This window comes from Dama dama, chromosome 21 (genome assembly GCF_033118175.1).
Source record: "Dama dama isolate Ldn47 chromosome 21, ASM3311817v1, whole genome shotgun sequence".
In the NCBI taxonomy this organism is placed as follows: Eukaryota; Metazoa; Chordata; class Mammalia; order Artiodactyla; family Cervidae; genus Dama; species Dama dama.
Window position 1 is genome coordinate 31,010,283 of NC_083701.1, and position 22,554 is coordinate 31,032,836.

Sequence of the window (22,554 nt, forward strand, 5' to 3'; positions counted from 1 at the left end):
CCACCTGCTACATTCTGGGCATTGTGCTAATATAAGCCATAGAAAAGTAGAAGTGCCTCTTGCTGTCAAAATGCTCACAGTCTGTTGGAATGTTAGAGATAATCTCTTGTTAAAGACAGAGAGCATTATCTTTTGGAAAGCTCACGTTTGGACCCAGAGTCAAATAGATCTACCTGATATATATAATGTGAGGCTTAGGGTCACACTTCACTTTTTTCCTCATGAATGTCAACTGATCCTACACAGTTCATTGAAAAGATGTTTCTTTCCCTTCTACTCTGCAGGGTAACCTCCATCACATATCCAGTGTCCATATATGTGTTGGATCTGTTTCTGGATTTTGTTTTATACTTGTTTCTAGATTTTATATTTTGTTTCATTAACTGATATGTCTATCCTTGCACCAGTACCACATTGTCTTGAAAATGAAGGTTGATATTCAACAGAACGTCTTCTCTCCTTGCTCCTCTTCAAGAGACTCTTCTTAGCCCTTTGTGTATCAGTCTTAAGTTTTAGAATTAGCATGTCAAGTTCAACAGGATTCTTTTGGATTTTGATCAATTGCTTTGAATCTGTAGATCAATTTGGAAAGAATTGTCATCTTACCAGTATTGAGTCTTCCAATCCATGACCATGGCATATCCCTTTGTTAATTTAATTCATCTTAAGCTTTTGTTGGTAGTGTTTTGTGGCGTTCTGTATTTAATTTTTCCATATCTTTGTAATTGAGTGTATTCCTTTGTCTTTCATTTTTTATGTGGTGAGAACTGGTATTAAACCTGGAAGCTGAATATATGCCTTACCTGTGACACATTGGTTCTCCTCCAAGCTGTGTAGCCACCAGTAATGCTTGCACATACCCACTAGGAAAGGCGTGTGCCAGAATATTCATAAGCTTCATTGTTCATCATCTAAATGTCACTGAAAGAGTGGATAAATTGTGGTATGTCTATGGAATGCAATACTCAGCACTGTTCGGGTTGGCCAAAAAGTTCATTTGGGTTTCCTATAGTATTGTGTGGAAAAACCCAAACGCACTTCTTGGCCAATCTAATACATGTCACGATGTGAACATGTTATATAGAGTGAAAGAAGTCAGGCAGGCACAACATTATCTATGTGATTCCAATTATATAAAATTCATAGACAGAACTCACCTGTTTTACTGCAAGTGAAAGTAGTGGTCATCTTTGAGGAAGAAAGGGGATGAATCATTTCTGGAATAAGGCAAATGGGAGGCCTCAGGCTACTGACAGTGTTTGGGTTTTTTGACCTGAAAATAATTACATAGTGTGTCCTGTTTTGTAATAATTTATTGAGCTGTGATGTTTGTGAGTTCTTGTACATGCATATTATGTTTAGTAAAAGCTTTAAATCTAGCAAAATGCTTAGACACCAGCAAAGTACAATGAAACAAAAGCAGAGTACACAAAGGAAAAAAAAGCAGAAATGCAGATTCACAATGAATGTGAAAAATAGAAAAATATGTGTGACAGACTAAAATAAATAATGGGAATCTCACATTCTAAGCTTTTCTGCAAATGGTGGTCTTGGTTCCACTTTTCATTTGCCCGTCTGTTTCTTAACTGTCTATTCTCCACATCTACTAATTGGCTGAAAAGGGCACTTCCTAGTTGCCACATCCTTTGAATTACTTTCTTAGAACATACTTGAAGATGAACCAGTCAGAGTAGAGAAGGGGAAGGTCAGGTGGGTGGGAGTTGTCAAGGAAAGAAAACAAAATGTAAGAAAGAAGAAACATTCAATGGAGTCAAGTATTGTAGAGAACAAAAGCCTGAGAAAAGAGAAATGCCTGCAGTTGAACTGAGGAAATGTACCTGAAGGTATTTTTGACTTTGTTTTTATGAGTAACAAACATTTTAATCGATAGACTTTATTTTTTAGAACCATTTTAGATTTACCAAAAAAAAAAAATAACTGAGTAGAGAGAAGATTCAGGGGGACTTCTCTGATGGTCGAGTACCTGAGACTCCAAGCTCCTAATGCACGGGGCCTGGGTTTGATCCCTGATCAGGAAACGAGATCCCACATGCCGGAACTGAAAATCCTACATGTCATAAGAAAGACCCAGCACAGTCAAATAAAATTAATATTTAAAAAAATTTTTTAAAATGAAAGTTCAGAGAATTTCCAAACCACAAGTTTGCTCTATTTAGTAACATTTTACATCAGTATGGTACATTTGTTCCAAGCAATGGGCCAATATTGATCCATAATTATGGACTTAAGCCCATCATTTATTCAGATTTCCTTAGTTTTTACCCAGTGTCCCATTTTTTTGTCCCATCCAGGACATTTAGTTGTCGTGTCTCCTTAGGACTTTTCTTGTGTTTGAGGGCCTTGATGGTTTTGAGAAGCACTGGTTAGGTATATTGTAAGACGTCTGTCTGTTGTTGGAGTCTGGTGTTTTTCTCAAGACCAGACTGTGATTACAAATAAAAGCGAGGAAGACCACAGATGTACTGAAAAGTAACGCCCAGCAATGTCACCAGTGGCAGATCATCTCAAGACGTTTTGAAATGTATCAGCTGATAATTACACAACTTGTAGGGTGTCTTGAATCCCTTCCTTAAAATTTATTTCTAAAACTTTGGAGTATGTCTGCCTTTTTTCTGGGGCAAGATCTTCTAAGTTTCTTCACATCCATGAAGTGTCTGTGTATCGCAGCCCATTATAGAATCTCAGCTGCATATGGTGCTTGTTTCTCTGAATGCTTCTAAATTTGAAACTTATAAGAGAAACCCAAATGTTAAAACGAAAATGCATTTTGATCACTGAGAAACCATTTTCTTCTCTCTCTTGTTTTTAATGTGGCCATGAAATTTATAGCCTCAGTACTCAGGGCTAGCGCACAGACACACACACCCAGCTAGCGCGTACACACACACACACACACACACACACACACACACACACCCCCAAGCCTTATAGATTTTAATACTTAGTCAAAACCTTAAGCATTAGCATGTTAAGTGACAAACGATGCCTGGCTCTTTAAATCATCAACATCTCTTTGGTTTTAGTAAAATATCTAAGGAAAAATGGAGTTGTAGAAACAAATTAGGAATTTTCAACTTTCAAAATAAAAACATTACATTATCTAGGTTTGTTGTGGACTTTATTTTTATAAAAATTTTAAGTATTGACTTAGTGATAAGTGAATTGTCTCTGTCAAAACATTGATATTTCTAACAGCACAATCTTTAAATATAACAGGTTCTTCTTGCAAAACGGAAACTGGATGGAAAATTTTATGCTGTCAAAGTGTTACAGAAAAAGATAGTTCTCAATAGAAAAGAGGTAAAATAGCTTTGTTTCTCCTATGTCCATCTTCTCAGTTAACAGAATTGTTTTCTGGTGTATAATGCAAGTTGATTTTTTTTACCTTTTCTTCTTATTTTTTTAAACAGCAAAAACACATTATGGCTGAACGAAATGTGCTCTTGAAAAATGTGAAACATCCGTTTTTGGTTGGATTACATTATTCTTTCCAAACAACTGAAAAGCTTTATTTTGTTCTGGATTTTGTTAATGGAGGGGAGGTGAGTTTTATAATTAGTGTTTCAGTATTGATGATGTTTAGAGAAAAAAAATAGAATTGACTTAAGAGTTTTTCTTATCGGTTTTGGAAGCAAAGCCCAGCACAGACAGCTATTTGTTGAGTAGCAATAGTATTTAAGATGCTGGCTAATCAGCACAGTGCAGGATGTGGAGAAATGAGACATAAAGTTCTTTTCCTAAGCAGCTTATGGTGTAGGTGGGAAGCTCATAAAAGAACCTTGTTATGAAGCTACAGACTTCTCTGATAGTTTAGTCACTGAGCTGTGTAGCAAGAACATATATTGAAACATTGGAATGAAACTTGATTTGTAATTTTTTGATGATTAACGTTTCAGCAGTTGCATATAAACATTAGTCTGTCATCTTCCAAAATGTGCAACTATTAATCAGATGAGATGATCCTGTGATAAAGGGTTCTATGATGAAGGTAGTTTGGAAAATGTTTCATGTTATAACCCCTTGGTGGATTACAATACATTTCAGCATATTTGAGACTTTGAGAAATTAATGCCTTAAAGACAGCCAGGATTTATTTTTTAAAAACTTTTTAAAACCACACAGTCACCTTTTGTTTGTTTGAACCAAATCTAATAAAAATATTCCCCAAAACTCTGAATCAGAGGTATATTGAAATACAATTTTGAGAAATGCTGCTGATAAGATAGTAATTCCAGTAATAGCTAACTTGTATTGAGCATTCTTATGACTCTTTATACATACTATTTATCCTCACAACAATTGTGTTGTATAAGACAAAGAAACTTAGTGAGCTACAGAGAAGCTAATAATTTGATTCAGTCACATGGGTTAGTCCATGTGAAAGACATCCACATAGAGGTGGTGGTTAAAGTCATTGGATTGAGTTGGCTGGGAAGGTATCCAGAGAAAGAATAATAGTGGGGAAACCAAGGACAGACACCTTATCAATCCTTGAAGCACTGGGGCTAGTAAGGAGCAGAGGTGGAACTCTCCAAGATAGAAGAAAACCCAATGAGAGAGATCATTGTTTTAGAACCTAAAGATTTAGAGTAAGAACCTAGGGCAAATTTTGCCTAGGCAGGTAACCTGATGAAGAAATACATGAAGAATTAGGAAGTCTAAGAAGTGAACTGAAGGGACATCCCTGGTGATCCAGTGGTTAAGAGTCTGCCTTCCAATGCAGGGGACACAGGTTCAATCCCTGGTCAGGGAACTAAGATCCCACATGCTGTGGGGCAACTAAGCCTATGTGCCACAACAAGAGAAGCCTGTGTGTAACACAGGGAAGACCCAGCACAGATGAAAAGTAAAATTAAGATAAAAAAAGAAAATGAACTGGAGAATCCAGCTGCCCCTGAGCTTCAGCCAGTTGCTACCATGCTGAATTTAGTCTTAATGGTTCAGCGACCTGCCCCCCCTCCCCCATTCCCCCTCGTCCCCTGCCCGAACTAAAACTATGAATTTTTACCAAAAAAAAAATTTCCCAGTTTTTAAATGTTACCAGTTATTTTAGATTTTTCTGAAAACAGTATTTGGTTCAAACAAATTATATCTGTGGGTTCTGTTTGGTCTGCCAGCCACTAGTTACCAATTTCTGAATAGTGTTTGATTTAATTCAAATAATAGTCCAAAAAGATCAAGTAAGATAATTAACATGGCAAAATCAAGATTATTGGTCTTCATTAATAATATTTTCTAGGGGGGTTGCCTGGTGTGGTGAGGATACTGCCACACTTGAGGATTGAAGGGTAAATAGGAGATGAGTAAGTTAGCAAGATCAGGGAGAATTATGGTTGAAGAGAGAATGATTGTGGGGCGGATGGGGACACAGGCAAGGGAGTGTCAAAATTCTGTACTTTTGTGCTTTTTTATCTCATGTTCAAAGAAATGAAAATAAATCCTGTTTTTATATTTATGGAGTATATTTGTTTCACTTATGTGTGAATGATCTTAGTATTCATTTTTTACTTCAATTTTATAGCTGTTTTTTCACTTACAAAGAGAGCGGTCCTTTCCTGAACACAGAGCTCGGTTTTATGCTGCTGAGATTGCCAGTGCATTGGGTTACTTGCACTCCATCAAAATAGTGTACAGGTAAATTTTTAAAATTGCATTTCTGAAAATGTCTTTTTATTATTTTGTTTCAGTTCAAATTGAGTTTTGCTTTTCTTTCCTTTTAATTTGATAGAGACTTGAAACCAGAAAATATTCTCTTGGATTCAGTAGTAAGTACTGGCTTTTAAAAGTCTGCTGGTTCATGATTCTTTTGATGTTATGCTTAGTGAAAAACAGTCAGCCTCAAAGGTTCCACACTGTGTGATTCCATATAACGGAACACATGTTCCATTCATACATGAGTGTTTTATATAACATTCTCGAGAAGTCCAAACCAGAGAGATGGAGAACAGATTAGTAATTGTAAGGGGACCAGGGACTAAGGGATAGGAGAGTTCAAAAATAAAGCGGTAACACAAGAGAGTTCTTTTATTCCTTTGGGTTGATGAAAGTTTTCTGATTGTAGAGGTAGTTACATAAATCTATATATTTCTACTGCATAGAGCTACACACAGGGCTTCCCTGGTGGCTCAGTGGTAAAGAATCCACCTGCAATGCAACAGACGTGAGTTCGATTATTGGGTCAGGAAGATCCCCTGGAGAAGAAAATGGCAACCCACTCCAGTATTCTTGCCTGGGAGATCCCATGGACAGAGGAGCCTGGCAGGCTATTTTCCATGGGATCACAAAAGAGTCAGACACGACTTAGCAACTAAAACAACAACATATAAATACACACAAATGCATGCATGTAAAAGAGTGAAAACTGAATAAGGGTGGCAGTCTAACTAATGGTATTATACCAGTATCAATTTCCTGATTCTGACACTGTACTACATTATATAGGATGTCAGCACCGGGTGGGTGGGAGGAGGGAGAAGCTGGGGGAAGGGGACATGGAGCTTTGTGTACTATTTTTTGCAATTTCCTTTTGGTCTATGATTATTTCGAAATCAAATGGTCTTTAAAAGTGTCGATTTATATCCATGCATTATTTTATTTTACTGCACCTGTATTTGTCAGGGACATGTCGTCTTAACAGATTTTGGGCTTTGTAAAGAAGGAATTGCTATTTCTGACACCACCACAACATTTTGTGGGACACCAGAGGTAAGAAATTTATCTCATTTGTCATTCATGGAATCATACGTGAAATGCAAAACTGAATCACAAATTGTATATATAAAATTTGAAATCAGAAAAATAGAGTAAAGAGACTTCTCTGGTGGTCCAATGGTTAGGACTCTGTGCTTCCACTGCAGGGGTCGTGGGTTCGATCCCTGCTTGGGGAGCTAAGATCCTGCATGCCTCATGATGTGGCCACAAAAAAAAAAACAGGAAAGAAAAGTAGAATAAAATGTTTTCAGCTTCCCACCAGCTGGGAATATCTGATAATCATCTCTTCTTTTAATAAACAAATATTTAAATAATAAACATTTAAAAGATTATTGGTAGTTTTTTTTAACTCTGATTCTGTGATACCACCAGTAACCAACAAAGATAAATTATACTTATTTGTTCTTATTTATTTTTAATGTTAAAAGCTTATCTCTGATTTCTTCAGGCATTTGACTACATTTTTAATCCTTAAGAAAAAAATCATGAATCAGTGATGAAAATGTTCAAAAATTAATTGTAATGTTGGAACAACTCTGTAAATATATTAACAGCCATTGAATTGTACTCTTTAAATGGGTGAATTGCTTGGTATTTGAATGTCTTAGTAAAGCTGCTTTTTTAAAGGAAATAAGCTAAAGCAAATATGGCAAAATGTTAGCATTGCTTATGTTTGGATGGCAGCTCTGTTGGTTTCTATTACATATTTATAGTTTTTATATGGTTAAAATATTTCATAACGAAGCTGTTTAATGGAAGAAAATAAAGCAATGTGTTGGGGGCGGGGATTACAAATCAGAATTTATCAACCAGAACATCCTATTCTCTAATCATGTTAACTAGCAGAAAATGTATCTTTTCATTTGAGACAGTAGTAATAATCCTTTAAGATTTATGTTAAAGCCTTGTTATTCTAACTTCACACATACACACATTTAAAATGTCCTGTTTATTGCGATCTTAAGTGCCAGGTAGTTTTTTTTTTGGTCATCTAAATTTTAATGTGATCAGAAACTATTAAACCCTTTTTATTTATTTTCCCATTTCTTTGTATCACATAAAAAAGCTGAAGAATGTATTTCCTTATATATATTTCATGTGGGAAGAGGAAATAAATATTTTGGAATCTAAAATTCAAATTCACTGTTTCATATGTGCGAAATCAAGATGCTTAAATGTTTTACAAGTTGAAGTGTAAATAGCCATCTAATAACTTACACAACTTTTAAAAATAGTATGTTAAAGACTTGCTGTCATAATTCTTAAATAAGAATACAGTTTATTATTTTTCTTTCACTGAAAAGAAAAAAATGAACTATAATTATCATATTAAGAATTCTTCAGTAATGACTTGTTCTTCAAGAGAAGCAAGAATAAAGAGAAACAAGATTTAATTAATTAATCTAAAATTAATTTTGTGGAAGACAACCCCTTGCAAAATACCTACTTTATTATGGTTTCTATATTTGTCATCCTTCTCTGTCTGAACTGCATCACCATTTCTGGGGAAAATACTTGAATATATGGTTTTTGAAAATTATCCGAGCGGACTCTCAAGTACCGCTGCCCAAGAGCCACTGATACACAGTGAGAATAAGGAACCAACTGAAAATCTAAATAACATGTTTCATTCAGTGTGAGGTGATGCCTAAGGTTTGTTAAATTGCTCGGTGATCCCTAGGTTTTGTCTTGATTTGTCTCTGAGCCGTTCTCATCGTTCACCTTTTCTGCAGTACCTAGCCCCTGAGGTGATCAGGAAACAGCCCTACGACAACACTGTGGATTGGTGGTGCCTGGGCGCTGTGCTGTATGAGATGCTCTATGGACTGGTACGTGTCTGCCCCGTCGTCCCGATCCCAGCACGTGGTAGTGGGTTTGACTTTTCCCTTTTGCCTTTCAGTAATCTTGTGGACGCTTGATAACTAGATAACACTCACAGAACAGTAGGAACCTGGTGAAATGAATCCAGAACCACATTAGGGGTATGCACAAAAAGAAAACCTGTCATTTTGTTACTGATTTTTTAGAATTATTTCTCTGCCACCCTAATCACTACTTCAAATATTCTCATCCCACTAGCATTTCTTAGAAATAGATACCTACTTATAACATTGAAATTACCCACTTACATTCAGTTTACCCTGGCCATTCTGCCTAATTTCAAATTTTCGTCATTTCAAAAAGATGGAAAGGAAAAGATTTTATTTATCAGAAGATAATACCTTTTGGGTTTTGCCTTGTATTTTGTTTTCATAGGATTTAATTAGGATACTGATTCTCTGCTTTTTTTTTTTTTTTTAATCGCTGGGAGTCCTTTATTCCCTTTACCATAAACACCATGTATTGAAGATTTCATTGGGAAAAAGTGATGTTTACTATGTAATCAGTTTCCCCAGTTTTTATTAATTAAAGACATGATCAGCCAAAGCTTCTGACTAACAAATCAAGTTGTTTTACTACATTGAGTTAATATAATTTCAACCAGAACAAACAGCTTAGGTGTTTTAGTTAGTTTACATATCCTTGTAGAAATAATGTATGTTTTTCTTTAGGTTTTTTAAAACAGTCAGAAGTTTTTAGGTTCTCTTTGTGGTCCTGTGAGTGGCCAGCAGCCTCATGCTGGGAACCATGCATGCGATGCTGCATGGTTGCATCATGGCCCTGGATGCGGCCCTCACGAAGCCAAACCCACCATCACTGAGACCTGAGCTGGACGTGGCTTTTCTCTTTGCTGTGTGTGAGTGTGTGTGTCCCCTGAAAACAGGGGTGATGAAATTCAATCCCTGAGGTATGTTTTAGGGAATTTGTCTCATGTTGTTAACTTTGAATGACAGATGCCTATGACAGTCAACACTCTTTTCTTTGCCCTTGACCACAATCCGCTTGTTAAAAAGACCCAGTTTTGCTGTGTTAACACAGGGAGCTCACCTTGGTGCTCTGTGACAGCCTAGACGGGTGGGATAGGGGGATGCTTAAGAGGAAGGGGATATATGTATACTTACAGCCTATTCACATTGTTACTAATACAACATTATACAGCAGTTATACTCCAGTTGAAAAAAAGAAAAAAAGACCTAGTTTTCTGGTTATGCTGGTAACTTAGAAGACCTGCTAACCATGTTATATCTTACATTCTTTAAGTGTTTCTCATCCTGATATTTTCATATCCTTTTAATTTCTGTAGAAGTCTTTGAGATTACAAAATATCATTGCATGTAAAATGCAGCTTACTCAATAGGGAATATTTGAATCACATACTTCATTAGTCAGACTTATATTAATGATTCAGAAATAAAGTTAGATTTTAAAAACTGAAAAAGGAAGTTTTTCTTTCCTGTACAAAAGGGAAAAAGAATGACAAGCCTATAACTTCTTTAACTTTAAAAATTATTTTTCCTTTAAAACTTTTAACTCAGTAATGAACTGGCCTATCCTCACGTTGAAGCTGTACCTTGGGTCTTCAAACTGTTATAGCAGCAGGACACTGCCAACGCCACAAGTTCTTAGGAAGAACACTTTCTAGAAATCCAATTTAATTAGTATATTACTGTGTCTCAAGAAATCATTTAATGTTTGCCCTGTGTCAAATCTCTGTTTCCAGTAATTCTATTATTATGTCTTATGGTGAAGTTGGAGGTTTTTTTCTTTAAAACAATTATTATTACAACTTTTATGCAATTCACACCTGTCTGCCCAGTGTTATTGAATAAACCGGCCCTTATTCATTCGGTGACCATGTGTTAAGCTCCACAGTGTGCTGACTTTTAAAATCTCTTCCCATGGTGGGGCTTACTGCAAGGGTACACAGGCCCAGAGATGCCAGTGCTTTTCTGCAGCTGCTGGATGCAGACTCTCTTTAGGTCAGGGCCAGATCTAACAATTTTACCCCATTTGTGCATAGTTCAGTTAATACTAACTTTTCTTTCTCTATCTTGTTTTATTTGTTTGTTTTTAAAGCCTCCTTTTTATTGCCGAGACGTGGCTGAAATGTATGACAATATTCTTCACAAGCCTCTAAATTTGAGGCCAGGAGTGAGCCTCACTGCCTGGTCCATTCTGGAAGAACTCCTAGAGAAAGACAGGCAAAATCGACTTGGTGCCAAAGAAGACTTTGTATGTACATCTTTCTCAGTACCCTCTTTATTTATTTATCATTTTAAGAAAAATCCTTATTTTATGTAGTATTTAATGGGATGAATACAGCTCCTAAAGAATAGTACCACGAGAAAGAAGCATGCTTGTCCCAAAAATTTTCACCAGGGTTTATATAAAACTATACAGTGTATAAAACTCCTGCACATGCATTTTTTTCATTTGACGTTCAGAATAATTTGATACTGTCTTTTTCATCCTCCATATCCAGCTTTCATATCCTGTTATTTATTTGATTTCATTTATTAGCATTTTTTTGCTCCCCCCTTCTTCCTAAAAGAATGTGTGGCTTGCATTTTTTGATTGCCTAAACTTTTAGCTCATTTTGTTTAGGAAGAATTTAAGTGCCTCTTGACTGCATGAGGTAGTACCTTTTGCTTGAAAAAAGTTCAGTGACTTTTTTTCCCCCGAGAATGTAAATGTGACACCTCCTTGAAAAAATTATGGGATCTGCAGGGGTTTTTTTCTTTTTTGTTTCTCACTTCAAATCAGGATAATTTAATTGCTAGCAAAGTTACTGGTGTTATGTTACTGAATTCATTAATTACTGAGGAACATGAATGTTAAATTCATTAAAAGTTCTCAGGAATTCTTGAGGGCTGTTTGTCAGTCTTGAACTTGAGCTGTGAATAGTGAACTCCCTGGTGGAATGCAGGACTTGGGCTCCAGAGGCCACTGTTTCAGGGAGCCTTGCTAATGCTCCCTCCCTCCTGTACCTCAGTCCTTTTATTGAATTCACTGGCAGAAATTGGAACCTTGGATGAATCAATCCATCTGCCATCCCTTGGCTGGTGGACGGTGCTGACGGAAGTTACACAACTGAGAATATTGGAAGCACTGTGAAGTCTAGTCATTAGTCTCTTGGATACTTTTCCAGCTAATGTTCCTGCTCTCTGTAGTGACTGTTTTAGACCTTCTCTCCAAGTTTCTGGGCTTCACTGGTGGCTCAGACGGTAAAGAATCTGCTTGCAATGCAGGAGACCCAGGTTTGATCCCTTGAGCCAGGAAGATCCCCTGGAGAAGGGAATGGCTACCCACTCCAGCATTCTTGCCAAGTTTTTATGTTCCTTTCCTTCTTCACTTTTAGCAGATGCTGTTGCCTTCTGTTTTATAGTGAAAATAGAATCAGCAGAGATGACTCCACACATAGACCCAGTGTTGTTCATCCCATTCACCTCTTGAGCTCCTCAGTGTGACAGTCCCCATCTTTTCCTATACTGCAGCCATACTGGGCTCTTGTTTTCTTGACCTAACTAATCTCTCTGCCACCTCAGACCCTTTGTATGCCGCCTGAAATATTCTCCCCTCATTCTATTTTGTTTGGCTCCTTCTTACTGATCTTCCAGAACTCTGGTCAGATATCACTTCCCCTGAGAAGCAGGATAGGAATCCTACTTTTTGTACACTTTGTGGCTTCTTGTGGGAGAAAAAGTGGAATGGGTATGAGTACTTTGCCAGCTTTCAACAGTAGTAACCTGGAGTGGAATTGTTTTTGATAGTAGAGCTTGTCACCTGAATTTTACCTCAGCCTCACCATGTAAAAGTCTCATTTGATGTCTTTATCTCCACATTCAATGGTAATAATAACTCTTTGTATCTAGGTAGTACTTTATTCCTTTCATACCACTTTTATTTCCATATTTTCCAGTGATTCTTACAACCTATGAAATATATAGGGCAGAAATGTTAACCTCACTTTACCTGTGAGGAAACAGTGACTTGAAGAGGACATAACTTAAGTTGGTCATTCTGAGTTAACTTCCTATGCCTGCTCTGGGTGTCTGTCCACTACACTGTTTTGCCCCATTGAATGACATGAACATGTGCCTAGAAAGAACTTTGGAAGGAGTGGGACCAAGTGGGAATGGTTTGGCTTCCTAAAATTCTTCAGTGAGTATTCAGTATATTTTTTAGCATTAGTAAATAATAAATCTGTTTCTTTACTATTCTAGCTTGAAATTCAGAATCATCCCTTTTTTGAGTCACTCAGCTGGACTGATCTTGTGCAGAAGAAGATTCCACCACCATTTAATCCTAACGTGGTAAGGTTACATCCAAGTCTTTCTAAATAGTGAAGTGTGGGACTAGAGCTCCTCATAATTTTAGGACTAGATCTCAAAATCTAACCTGAATAAAACTGAATCCGTGCCAAAATATTTATGAAACAGGTCAGGTACAACTGGTCACTTCAAGATGATTCATAAGATTTTAGTTACATTCGGTTCAGTTCAGTCGCTCAGTCGTGTCCAACTCTGCGACCCCATGAATCGCAGCACGCCAGGCCTCCCTGTCCATCACCAACTCCTGGAGTTTACTCAAACTCATGCCCATCGAGTCGGTGATGCCATCCAGCCATCTCATCCTCTGTCGTCCCCTTCTCCTGCCCCCAATCCCTCCCAGCATCAGGGTCTTTTCCAATGAGTGAACTCTTCACATGAGGTGGCCAAAGTACTGGAGTTTCAGCTTCATCATCAGTCCTTCCAATGAACACCCAGGATTGATCTCCTTTAGGACATTAGATTGATACAAATATCTTCCAGCCCAGTATCTGTGAAGTGTTTTCTTTAGAGCATTTGTGAAATAGGAATGAGCACAGTAGGTTAAAAAAATGCAAATTAAAGTGACCATGAGGTATCAAATTCATATCTATTAAAAAAAAAAAACATTTTAAGTAACACTAATGCACTTTTTCTTAGATTGATGTAAAACCAGCTACAGTCAAACATTATTAATGATAATGTAAATTGTTACATCCTATTTGGAAAACAGTAAGACACTATTATAAAAATGCTTATGTTAGCTTGACTTGTTAAATCTACTGATGGAAACATTTTACTTAAAGGATTAACAGTGTTGAAATGTTTGGAAGTAAATATATAATGATAGGGAATTATTAATAAATCATGAGAAGGCCAATAGTGATGTTACTGATGATAGCTTCCTATGTATAGGCATATTATACTACTTATGCATTACAGCATGTAATTTATGTGTCAAATAAGCTGCCAAGTTACTGCTATTACTGTTCTTACTATACATGTTTGATAAATGAAGAAATGGAAACTCAGAGATGTCACGTAGCTGGTTAAAAGAAGTAGAGCCTAGGATTCAAAGCTGTGCCTAATTCAAGGTCTTTATTCCTTCTATGCTTTCGTACATGGACAAAAGACACAAAATAAGCAATTACAGAAAACTAAATACAGATGGTTTTTAAATGTATGAGAAGATGTTCAAACTCACTGACATTTAAGGAAAGCAAGATAAAGCCCTAACATGTTACTGTTTTTCACCTAAGAGATAAGCAAAGATTAGAAAATTAGCTCCTATACCATCCTCAATGCTAGTGTCTTTTACTCAAGCCTGACAATAATCCTGTGAAATAGTACTGTTCTTTTCCACATAATACAGGTGAAGTAACTTAGGCTCAAAAAGGTTAAATCACTTGCCGAAAGTTTAAAATTAAAATTGTAGAAGTAGAACTTGAGTTTGGTTGCTTTGAAAAGAGTCCTTTCTCACTCTTAACATGAGCCATGCAGTATTATCCCTCTCAGTAGTAGCCATGAACCATCAGTATTTATAAAGTCAAGTGAAGGAACATTTGTCATTTATTGAGCACCTTCTATGTGTCAGATTTGGGGAATTTTACGTATTAACGCATCTAGTCCTCACAATAACCTTAACAGGTTTTTGGTAGTATTTTTATTTTACAGAGAAAGAAGAAACAAGCTCATATAGTTTATATAGTTTATATAAGGAATTATAGTTAGCAGCCTTCATAACCAGTATTCAAACCTTAGTCTTGTTCCAGGGTCTATGCTTCTAGGGTTATAAATGAGAATTTGATGACTTTTATATATATACATGAATATAATTTTCAGCATTCTTTCTCCTTTGTTGGAGAATCTCGCATGTGGAAGGATCTAGCATCCTGGATTTCCCTGGTCTCTGCTCTGTTTGTTTGTAGACCTGCTGCGCTACCTCTATCCTTGACTTCCACATCTGCTCTGAATTAATTTACCTTGGTTAGAGTTGGTGACTTGGACATTTTAAGGATTCCCTTCCCCTGAGTAGAAGATAACCCAGTAGAAGATAACCCAGAGTTTCAGGGATGGGCTTGAAGAGTGAACCACCAGAGTTTGTATCCCAGTTTTGATCTGTAAATATGTTGGAAGGGAGGAGTCCATTAGCTTGTATCAATTTCCTGAAGGAAGGTTAACCAGTGCCTTTGAGCCTAAGTAGCTACGATACTTCACTTCCCAGGTTCCAGTCTCCTTAGGTCTGGACACCCTCCAGAGCTAAGGGTGTCACAGCCAGATGTTGAATGAATAACCTCTGTAGAATCACCTTTCACAATTTTACTTAATATTCATTTCTTCATCAAAAGGCATCAGCCTCCCCAGAATTGAGAAGCTGGATAGGCAGGCATTTTATGGAAGAGCAGATGCAAAATGCTCTCTTGAAAACCTCCCTGAGCCCCTTTTCTAAACTTAAGAGGTGATGATGGGTAGAGAGTAAGCAGGTCAGTTACAGGGCCCGAGAGTCACGTTAACAGAGGCAAGGACTCTGTCATACTGGCCTTCCTCACCCTTTCTGTCTCCTCCCTTCACCTAACAAGAACCTTAACTGTGAGAAGGGCATGAATCATGAAAGTCTAAAAGGAAAAAGCAGGAAATGTTTCAAAGACATGATGGAGTAGGAAGACATTTAAACTTTCCAGGAATAAACGAACAGATTCCAAAGGGGGCTTTAATGGGTGAGTATATCAACGGAAAAAAAAGATATGGTGAATAATGGTATGCTTTTTGATGTTTTAGGTGGGACCGGATGATATCAGGAACTTTGATGCAGTGTTTACAGAAGAAACGGTTCCGTATTCTGTCTGTGTGTCGTCTGACTATTCCATAGTGAATGCCAGCGTACTGGAGGCAGATGATGCCTTTGTTGGTTTCTCTTATGCGCCTCCTTCAGAAGACTTATTTTTGTGAACAGCCTGCCCTCCAGAAACCGTTAAGCAAATATAAGCCTACAGATGAGACGGAAACTCCTGTTTGTGTGAATATATTCAAATATGTTTAACTAGTGCCTCATTTTTACATGTAATGTTTAAAACTATGAAAAATGTATTTTCTGCTGTATGCAAGAAAATAGGGCATTTCAAAGAGCTAAGTTTTGGATTAAAATTTGTATTCTTGTTTATTAAGCTTATTTTTAAACAAATTTTAAAAGCTGTTGTTCTTAGCACTAACCTATTTTTTAAAAAGAAACCTTTTGCTAATGACTGTTTTTTTCCCCTCTAGGTTTACACTAACATCTACCCAAGATCTGCTGTTTTTCAGCAGTCTATTTCAGTTCAGTTAACGTATATTAATGCCTTTGTAGCTCTCTACTTTGACCTTTGTTCTCTGATCACAACTATGCAATTGGTACATGGTTGTTTAAGAAAAAAACGTATCTTCCCATAATGAATCACTGTTTGACATAATCATTCGTTGGTAGGATTAAAATATAAAAGCATAGTTAATTCATTGGCTGTTAGCTGAGGCTTTGGATAATTGTTCATTCTACAGATCAAAATAAGAAGTACCAAGAGGAATTTCTATGTTTCTGAAATACCAGTTCAAATTTGTGAATTATTTTTCCTCTGGAGGAAAAGTGAAAGTTTAATAGTTAGAAAATTTAAGTATTCCCAAAGATCTGAAGGGAAATAAAGTAACTGCTGGATTTTTTTTTAGGTGGTGCCAAAAATGAATGTCTCTGTTTCATGTATTTATATTACCAATACATTCTATTTATGTTCTTTTTGGTCTTTTGAATATTTAATATATTGTTAAGTAGGTCTAAATCTTGGTATTTGCTTTTGCAAATAGTTGTTCTTCCTAATTGGTTGATAAGTAACAAGAATATTGCACTGTCTGTTTACCTAATTGGGAATCAAAAGAATAGCAAATTATGAGTCAGTATAAATCTATACAATTTTACTACAGTGTAACAAAAGTTAGAAATAATTTAGGCAGATACATAGTATCTTATTTATCTTAGAAAAATTGACCTTTAAAATCATACTTAAAACCAACTTGTGTACTTGTAAAAAAGGAGTATCTACAGAAAACTAAAAATTATGCTTACCTTGGGGTTCTGATTCTTAGTTTAGAGATTTTTCAAGTCCTGTAGGAAACTGTGAAAGAGTTCAGTGACACAGTGTTGATGCCTCAAGAACAAGCATTCTTTCATGTAATTTTCTCTGGAGAAAGAAATGATAGAATTCCCTTTAGCTTAAAATTGTTCCACAGAAGTGGGGACGGGAGAGTGTACTTTTGTTAGACTAGTAATATTTGCATCCAATACACTGAATCTTCCTTTAGAGGTAAGACTTTAATAGCAACACTGTAAATATTTGGTTTATTTGGCACTACTGTAAGTTCTGCTTTTATACAAAGCTCTTTGCTTATTGTAAAGCAAAATAAAAACTGTAGTTTCTTGTATGATTTTTTTACTCAGCCGTTCCTTAAACTGCCAGAAATTAAAGTGCAATATTGTATGTTTTTAACAACAGATTTTAAATAGAATATTGATGTTTCTTGGGTCACAAGAAATTCAGATCTTATAAGTATAATAAAAACTAGCAAAAAGATTAATGATCATCTAATGCCTGCCATTACTTTAAAATTGATGATGGTTACAATAGTCATTGCAAACAGTAAATATTCATATATGTAAGGGAGAGAAGTATAACATTTTAAATATTTGGGCCTACACAGAAATTACTAGATTATCATAGGCTGACATGTTTAATAGTCAGCAAAATCTCTTCCAAGTTTCAATATTATCTTTTTTCTCAAAGGATGCCAAGTCTTTTAGAAAATGTATGCCATTTGAATAGTTGAAGTATTTCATGGTTATTGCCAAAATAAATTCAAAGGTTGAAATGAAGAATCCCCAACATTCTTCATGTCATACATCTCTCTTATTTTATTGCATATGGTAGAATGTAGAGTTTCTGAACCTTTTGTCATGTTACAGCACAGACTGAAAATTACAGAATTTGGCACACCCACAGGGAGGTGTTAACTGACATAGATACTGGCAACAAGTACTCTGCTCAAAAGTTTTCTATGCCAAAATAATTTTTGAACTTAGGAGCCAGCAAACACTGTCAGGATATAATTTCAGTGATGATAAACATTTGAAAAGTGATTTAAATATTTGTAATATTTATTACTATAAAATTTTATCACTATAAAAATTTACCATTACCAGTCTCTTTTAGCATATGTGTAACTTTTGTTGTGATTTACCCATAGATGTACAGACCTTTACACAGATATTTTATGACTCATTCTTTTGTATATCACATTCAGTATGAAAAGTGGGAGTAGATATATAGGAACATTTTTGGTAGTCCCGGAATGATTTTTAATAAAGTGTGTTAAAATTAATAACTTATTTCCTCATGTATGTAGTTTGGAAGTTAGCTGTTTTTTGAAGTGGGATTTTCTGCCACTTACCTGTAATAGCAGTTTTTAACTTTTACTTAGAGAAATAAAAGTTAAGTCTTATTCTACCATCTTTAGTATTTCAACCATTGTACCACATTACTAATAAGTGAATCAGGAATTTGGACCAAAGGGAAAGTGGAGAAGAGATAGAAACAACATCACCTAAGCAATGCAAATGCACAGGAACGTGTGGTAGTGACTTCCGTTTTCCCAGTTCCACATGTAAGGAGCTTAGAAGGTGCCTAATGAAAAGCTGAGCAGACTGAAACATCAACAGCTTTTGTTGGTTACACATGACAGTGGAGGACACAGGGCAAACTGCTGCCCCTAAGACTGGAGAGACAGATGGCCGGTTATCAAGAGCTGTGGTTTACTGGAGCAGAGAACCCCTGCAGGAGGCGCTGCAGGGGTGGCAAAACCTATATAACAAATGCTAGAGATTATGTGCACTACTCTTTGAGAGTTCAAAAGTCCAGGGGAACCTGGTCACAGGGGTCCCCACAATTTTGTGAGATTTACCTCACAGGGCTCAACCAACTTCTCACAAATACTAAGAAAAACATTTCCTTGTACTTCCAGCATGAGGAGTGAAAATGAACCATTTTCAAGTATGCCAGAGCACTGTGTTCTTAACAAAGCTTGCTCCCAGAAGAAACTAGTTAATCTGAACCTGACCCACAGCAGTTTTATCAGAGCCTAACTGACGGAAGGGAAGGGAGGTAGCCAAGTCCAGTCCGTTCTAGTAATCCTGTCGCACCAAAGGGGTGAAGGTGGGAGGAGAGGAAACAGAAACACACTCAGTCTGTCGGACAGCTACGAAAGATGCGACTTAACATTTAATGAGAATACCAGAAGGAGAGAAAAAGGAATAGAAGAAATATTTGAAATAATAATGTCAGAATTTCTCCAAATTAATGTCAGACACCAAATCACAGATCCAGGAAGCTCAGAGAACACCAGAATAAATGCAAAAACCACAAAACAAAACTATACCTAGGCATAAATTAGGGACGAAAAATCCTAAAAGAAGCCAGGGGAAACAAAGATATGAATTACATATGACTTCTCCTCAGGAACCATAACAGCAAGAAGAGAGTGAAGAGAAGAGAAGAAAGAAAAAGCCCATCAGCTTGGTAAAGGAGAAATACTTTCTCAGACAAACAAAAACTGAGGTAATTTGTTGCCAGTAGACTTGCCTTCCAAGAAAAGTTAAAAGAAGTTCTTTAAAGAGAAGGGCTTCCCTGGTGGCTAAGATGGTTAAATAATCTGCCTGCATTGCAGGAGACCCAGGTTTCATCCCTGGGTCAGGAAGATCCCCTGGAGAAGGAAATGGCAACCCACTCCAGTTTTCTTGCCTGGAGAATTCCAAGGTCAAAGGAGCCTGATGGATTACAGTTCATGGGGTTGCAAAGAGCTGGACACAATTGAGTGACTAACATTTTCAGAGAGAAGGAAAATTACATAATTCAGAAACTCAGATCTACGTAAAAGAAGAACATCCAAGAAGGAATAAGTGAAGGTAAAATAAAAACTTATTTTTCTTCTTAATTGATCTAAGAGATAATTGTTTGTTTGAAATAATAATGTATTTGAGTATGTATATAGTGTATACATAGGCTTACTCATACTTTTACATAAGTAAAAACAAATGACATCATCATACAAGGGATGAGAGGGAGAGAGGAAGATTAGTTTGTTATAACATATTTGCACTAAGGTACTTCAGTATACTGCAAAGTCGTTAATGTTCTTTGAAAGTGGGCTTTGATTCATCGTAGATATATATTGCAAATTCTAGGACAATCAACTTAAAAAAGGAAAAAGTATAACATGCTAAGAAAAGAGAAAGTAGAATGAGTTAAAACCATGAAAGGCAAAAAAAGAGTAGAAGACAAAAGCAGGAACTAGGAAATGGAAAACAGTGACGAATGTGATACTAATTCAACTATAGCAGTAATCACTTTGAATATAAATAGTCTTAAGTGCACCAATTAAAAAAATTTTTTCAGAGTGGATCAAAAATCAAGACCCAACTATATTTTGTATGTAAGAAATCCACTTTAAATATAAAGACATACAGATTAAAAGTAAATAGATGGAGACTAATACTAATCAGAGGAAAGGATGAGCAGCTATATTAATTTCAGACAGAGGAGACTTCAGAGAAAGGCAAGTTATCAGGAATAAAGAAGGACATTACATAATGAGTGATAAAGGAGTCAATTCTTCAAGACAAGGCAATCCTTAATATGTATGCACCTAACAGAGTATAAAACTACATTAGACAAAAATTGATAAAACTAAGGAGAGATAAATGAAGTCACTGTCATAGCTGGAGACTTCAACAGTCCTCTCTCAGAAATGGACAGGTCCAGCAGACAGAAGTCTGTGAGGACTTAGTTGAACTCAACACCATCCATCAACTGGATATAATTGACATCTATAGACTGCTTCATCCAAAAATAGCAGATATACTTTCTTCCTCAAGTTCACTTGGAACATTCACCAAGATAAGTCAAATCATGGACCATAAAAAACAGTTAACCAAATTGAAAATATAGAAATTATATCATGTCTGCTCTAAAACCATAACAGAACAAAGCTAGAAATCAATAACAGAAATACAACTGAGAAGTCCCAAAATACATGAAGATTAAATAACATATAAATAACACATAGATCAAAGAAGAAATATCGAGAGAAATTTTAAAATACTTTAAATGAAAATGAAAACAATTATCAAAATTTGTAGATAAGAGAAAACAGTGCTTGGAGGTAATTGCTTGAATTGATATAGTTCAACGTATTATTGAATGCATATATTAGGAAGAAAGATCTAAAAATAAGTTTCTACCTAAAACTTGTTAACTTTTGCTCCATCTTGCTGTGAAAAAAACTGCTCTAAAATTTTTAAGTCTTAAAAAGGCATGACAAAAGGTCCTGTGTAGTTAGTTGCTGAAAGAGGAGAAAATGGAAGAGGGGATAAGAATGGAAAGGACTTTGATTTGCATAAAACAGTCCTCTTTCATGCCACCACTTCCGAGTTAAAAAATTAAAACGAACTGATCACTTACAAAGTATTTATGTTTATAAATCTTCCCAAAAGATGCCCTATGTGAGTGTACCTAAAAATAAATGTTGCTTCTTGCAAACCATACTAGTTTTACACACTGGATATCTGCTTTAAATTTTCAAGCCTCCTATTGGGAGGCTTCTATTTTTTAACCTGCCGCTGAAATTTTGTGATGTTCCGTGATCTAAAATAATAAAATGCTGTATTTACAACAATGTAGCAATCAGAAGCAATGAAATTTTGACTCTAGATAATCATTTTCATTTTCAGAGAATTTGCAACAGGCAGTAATGCGCTGAATACTTAAAATTTTAAGTGCTTTTTTTTTTTCTATGTCTAACATACTTTAAAGGATGTACTGGATACATAAAAAACTATTGGAAGATTTCATTGGACTTGGTTAATTTAAAAGTCCATTATTACTTTGCAGGGAAATGAATCATTACAGTTAAATGATTAACCAAAACTTTTATATATATATATAAATAAATACCTTTCAGAAGAATCGATTCTACCTTAAAACAAGATCCATCAGCAGCCCATAGTCTAGTTCTTCTCATATAAAATAGTATTCATAACCACAGGATTTTAGTACAAGACAGTTTTAACAGAACTTTGCTGTTGCAGATTGATTTTTAGTTCACAAAACATTTTCTTCACCTCATTGCTCACATAGGTAATATTCCCCCATAGGAACAAACTCTGGTGTTTTGTCAACCCTATTAAATATTGAAAGGAGTGGCTTCTATTACTTTTCCATGGAAAATGGTCCAACTTTCCAACTCCTGGATCCCCCCAACCCAATGAAATACAGCACGATTGATGACTGTTCAAAGTAATACTAACAGGAAAGGACTCAGCACAAGCTTTGGATTTTTGGTAACAGCTTTACTGAGATTTAATTCACATACCATAGAATTCGCCCATTTAAAGTGTAAAATTCACTAGCTCTTAATTTATTCAGAGATGTGCAACTATCACCACAATCAATTTTAGAACATTTTCAACCCTATATGGGTCAGTTCAGTTCACTCAGTCATGTCCGCCTCTGCAACCCCATGGACTGCGGCACGCCAGGCTTCCCTGTCCATTGCCAACTCC

General features: G+C 36.1%; 1 protein-coding gene across 4 annotated transcripts in view; it reads left to right on the forward strand.

The window, feature by feature from the left end:
* Positions 1 to 17,436, forward strand: part of SGK3 (serum/glucocorticoid regulated kinase family member 3) — a 107,249-nt gene extending 89,813 nt beyond the window's left edge. For all 4 annotated transcript variants that reach the window (XM_061123419.1, XM_061123417.1, XM_061123420.1 and 1 more), the window contains 9 exons: positions 3,238 to 3,321; positions 3,432 to 3,563; positions 5,543 to 5,655; positions 5,750 to 5,786; positions 6,640 to 6,726; positions 8,466 to 8,561; positions 10,690 to 10,845; positions 12,837 to 12,926; positions 15,699 to 17,436. In XM_061123419.1, the coding sequence (XP_060979402.1) occupies positions 3,238 to 3,321; positions 3,432 to 3,563; positions 5,543 to 5,655; positions 5,750 to 5,786; positions 6,640 to 6,726; positions 8,466 to 8,561; positions 10,690 to 10,845; positions 12,837 to 12,926; positions 15,699 to 15,869 (966 nt within the window). In that variant the 3' untranslated portion in view covers positions 15,870 to 17,436. The remainder of the gene's footprint in view (positions 1 to 3,237; positions 3,322 to 3,431; positions 3,564 to 5,542; positions 5,656 to 5,749; positions 5,787 to 6,639; positions 6,727 to 8,465; positions 8,562 to 10,689; positions 10,846 to 12,836; positions 12,927 to 15,698) is intronic.
* Positions 17,437 to 22,554: the final 5,118 nt, after the last annotated feature.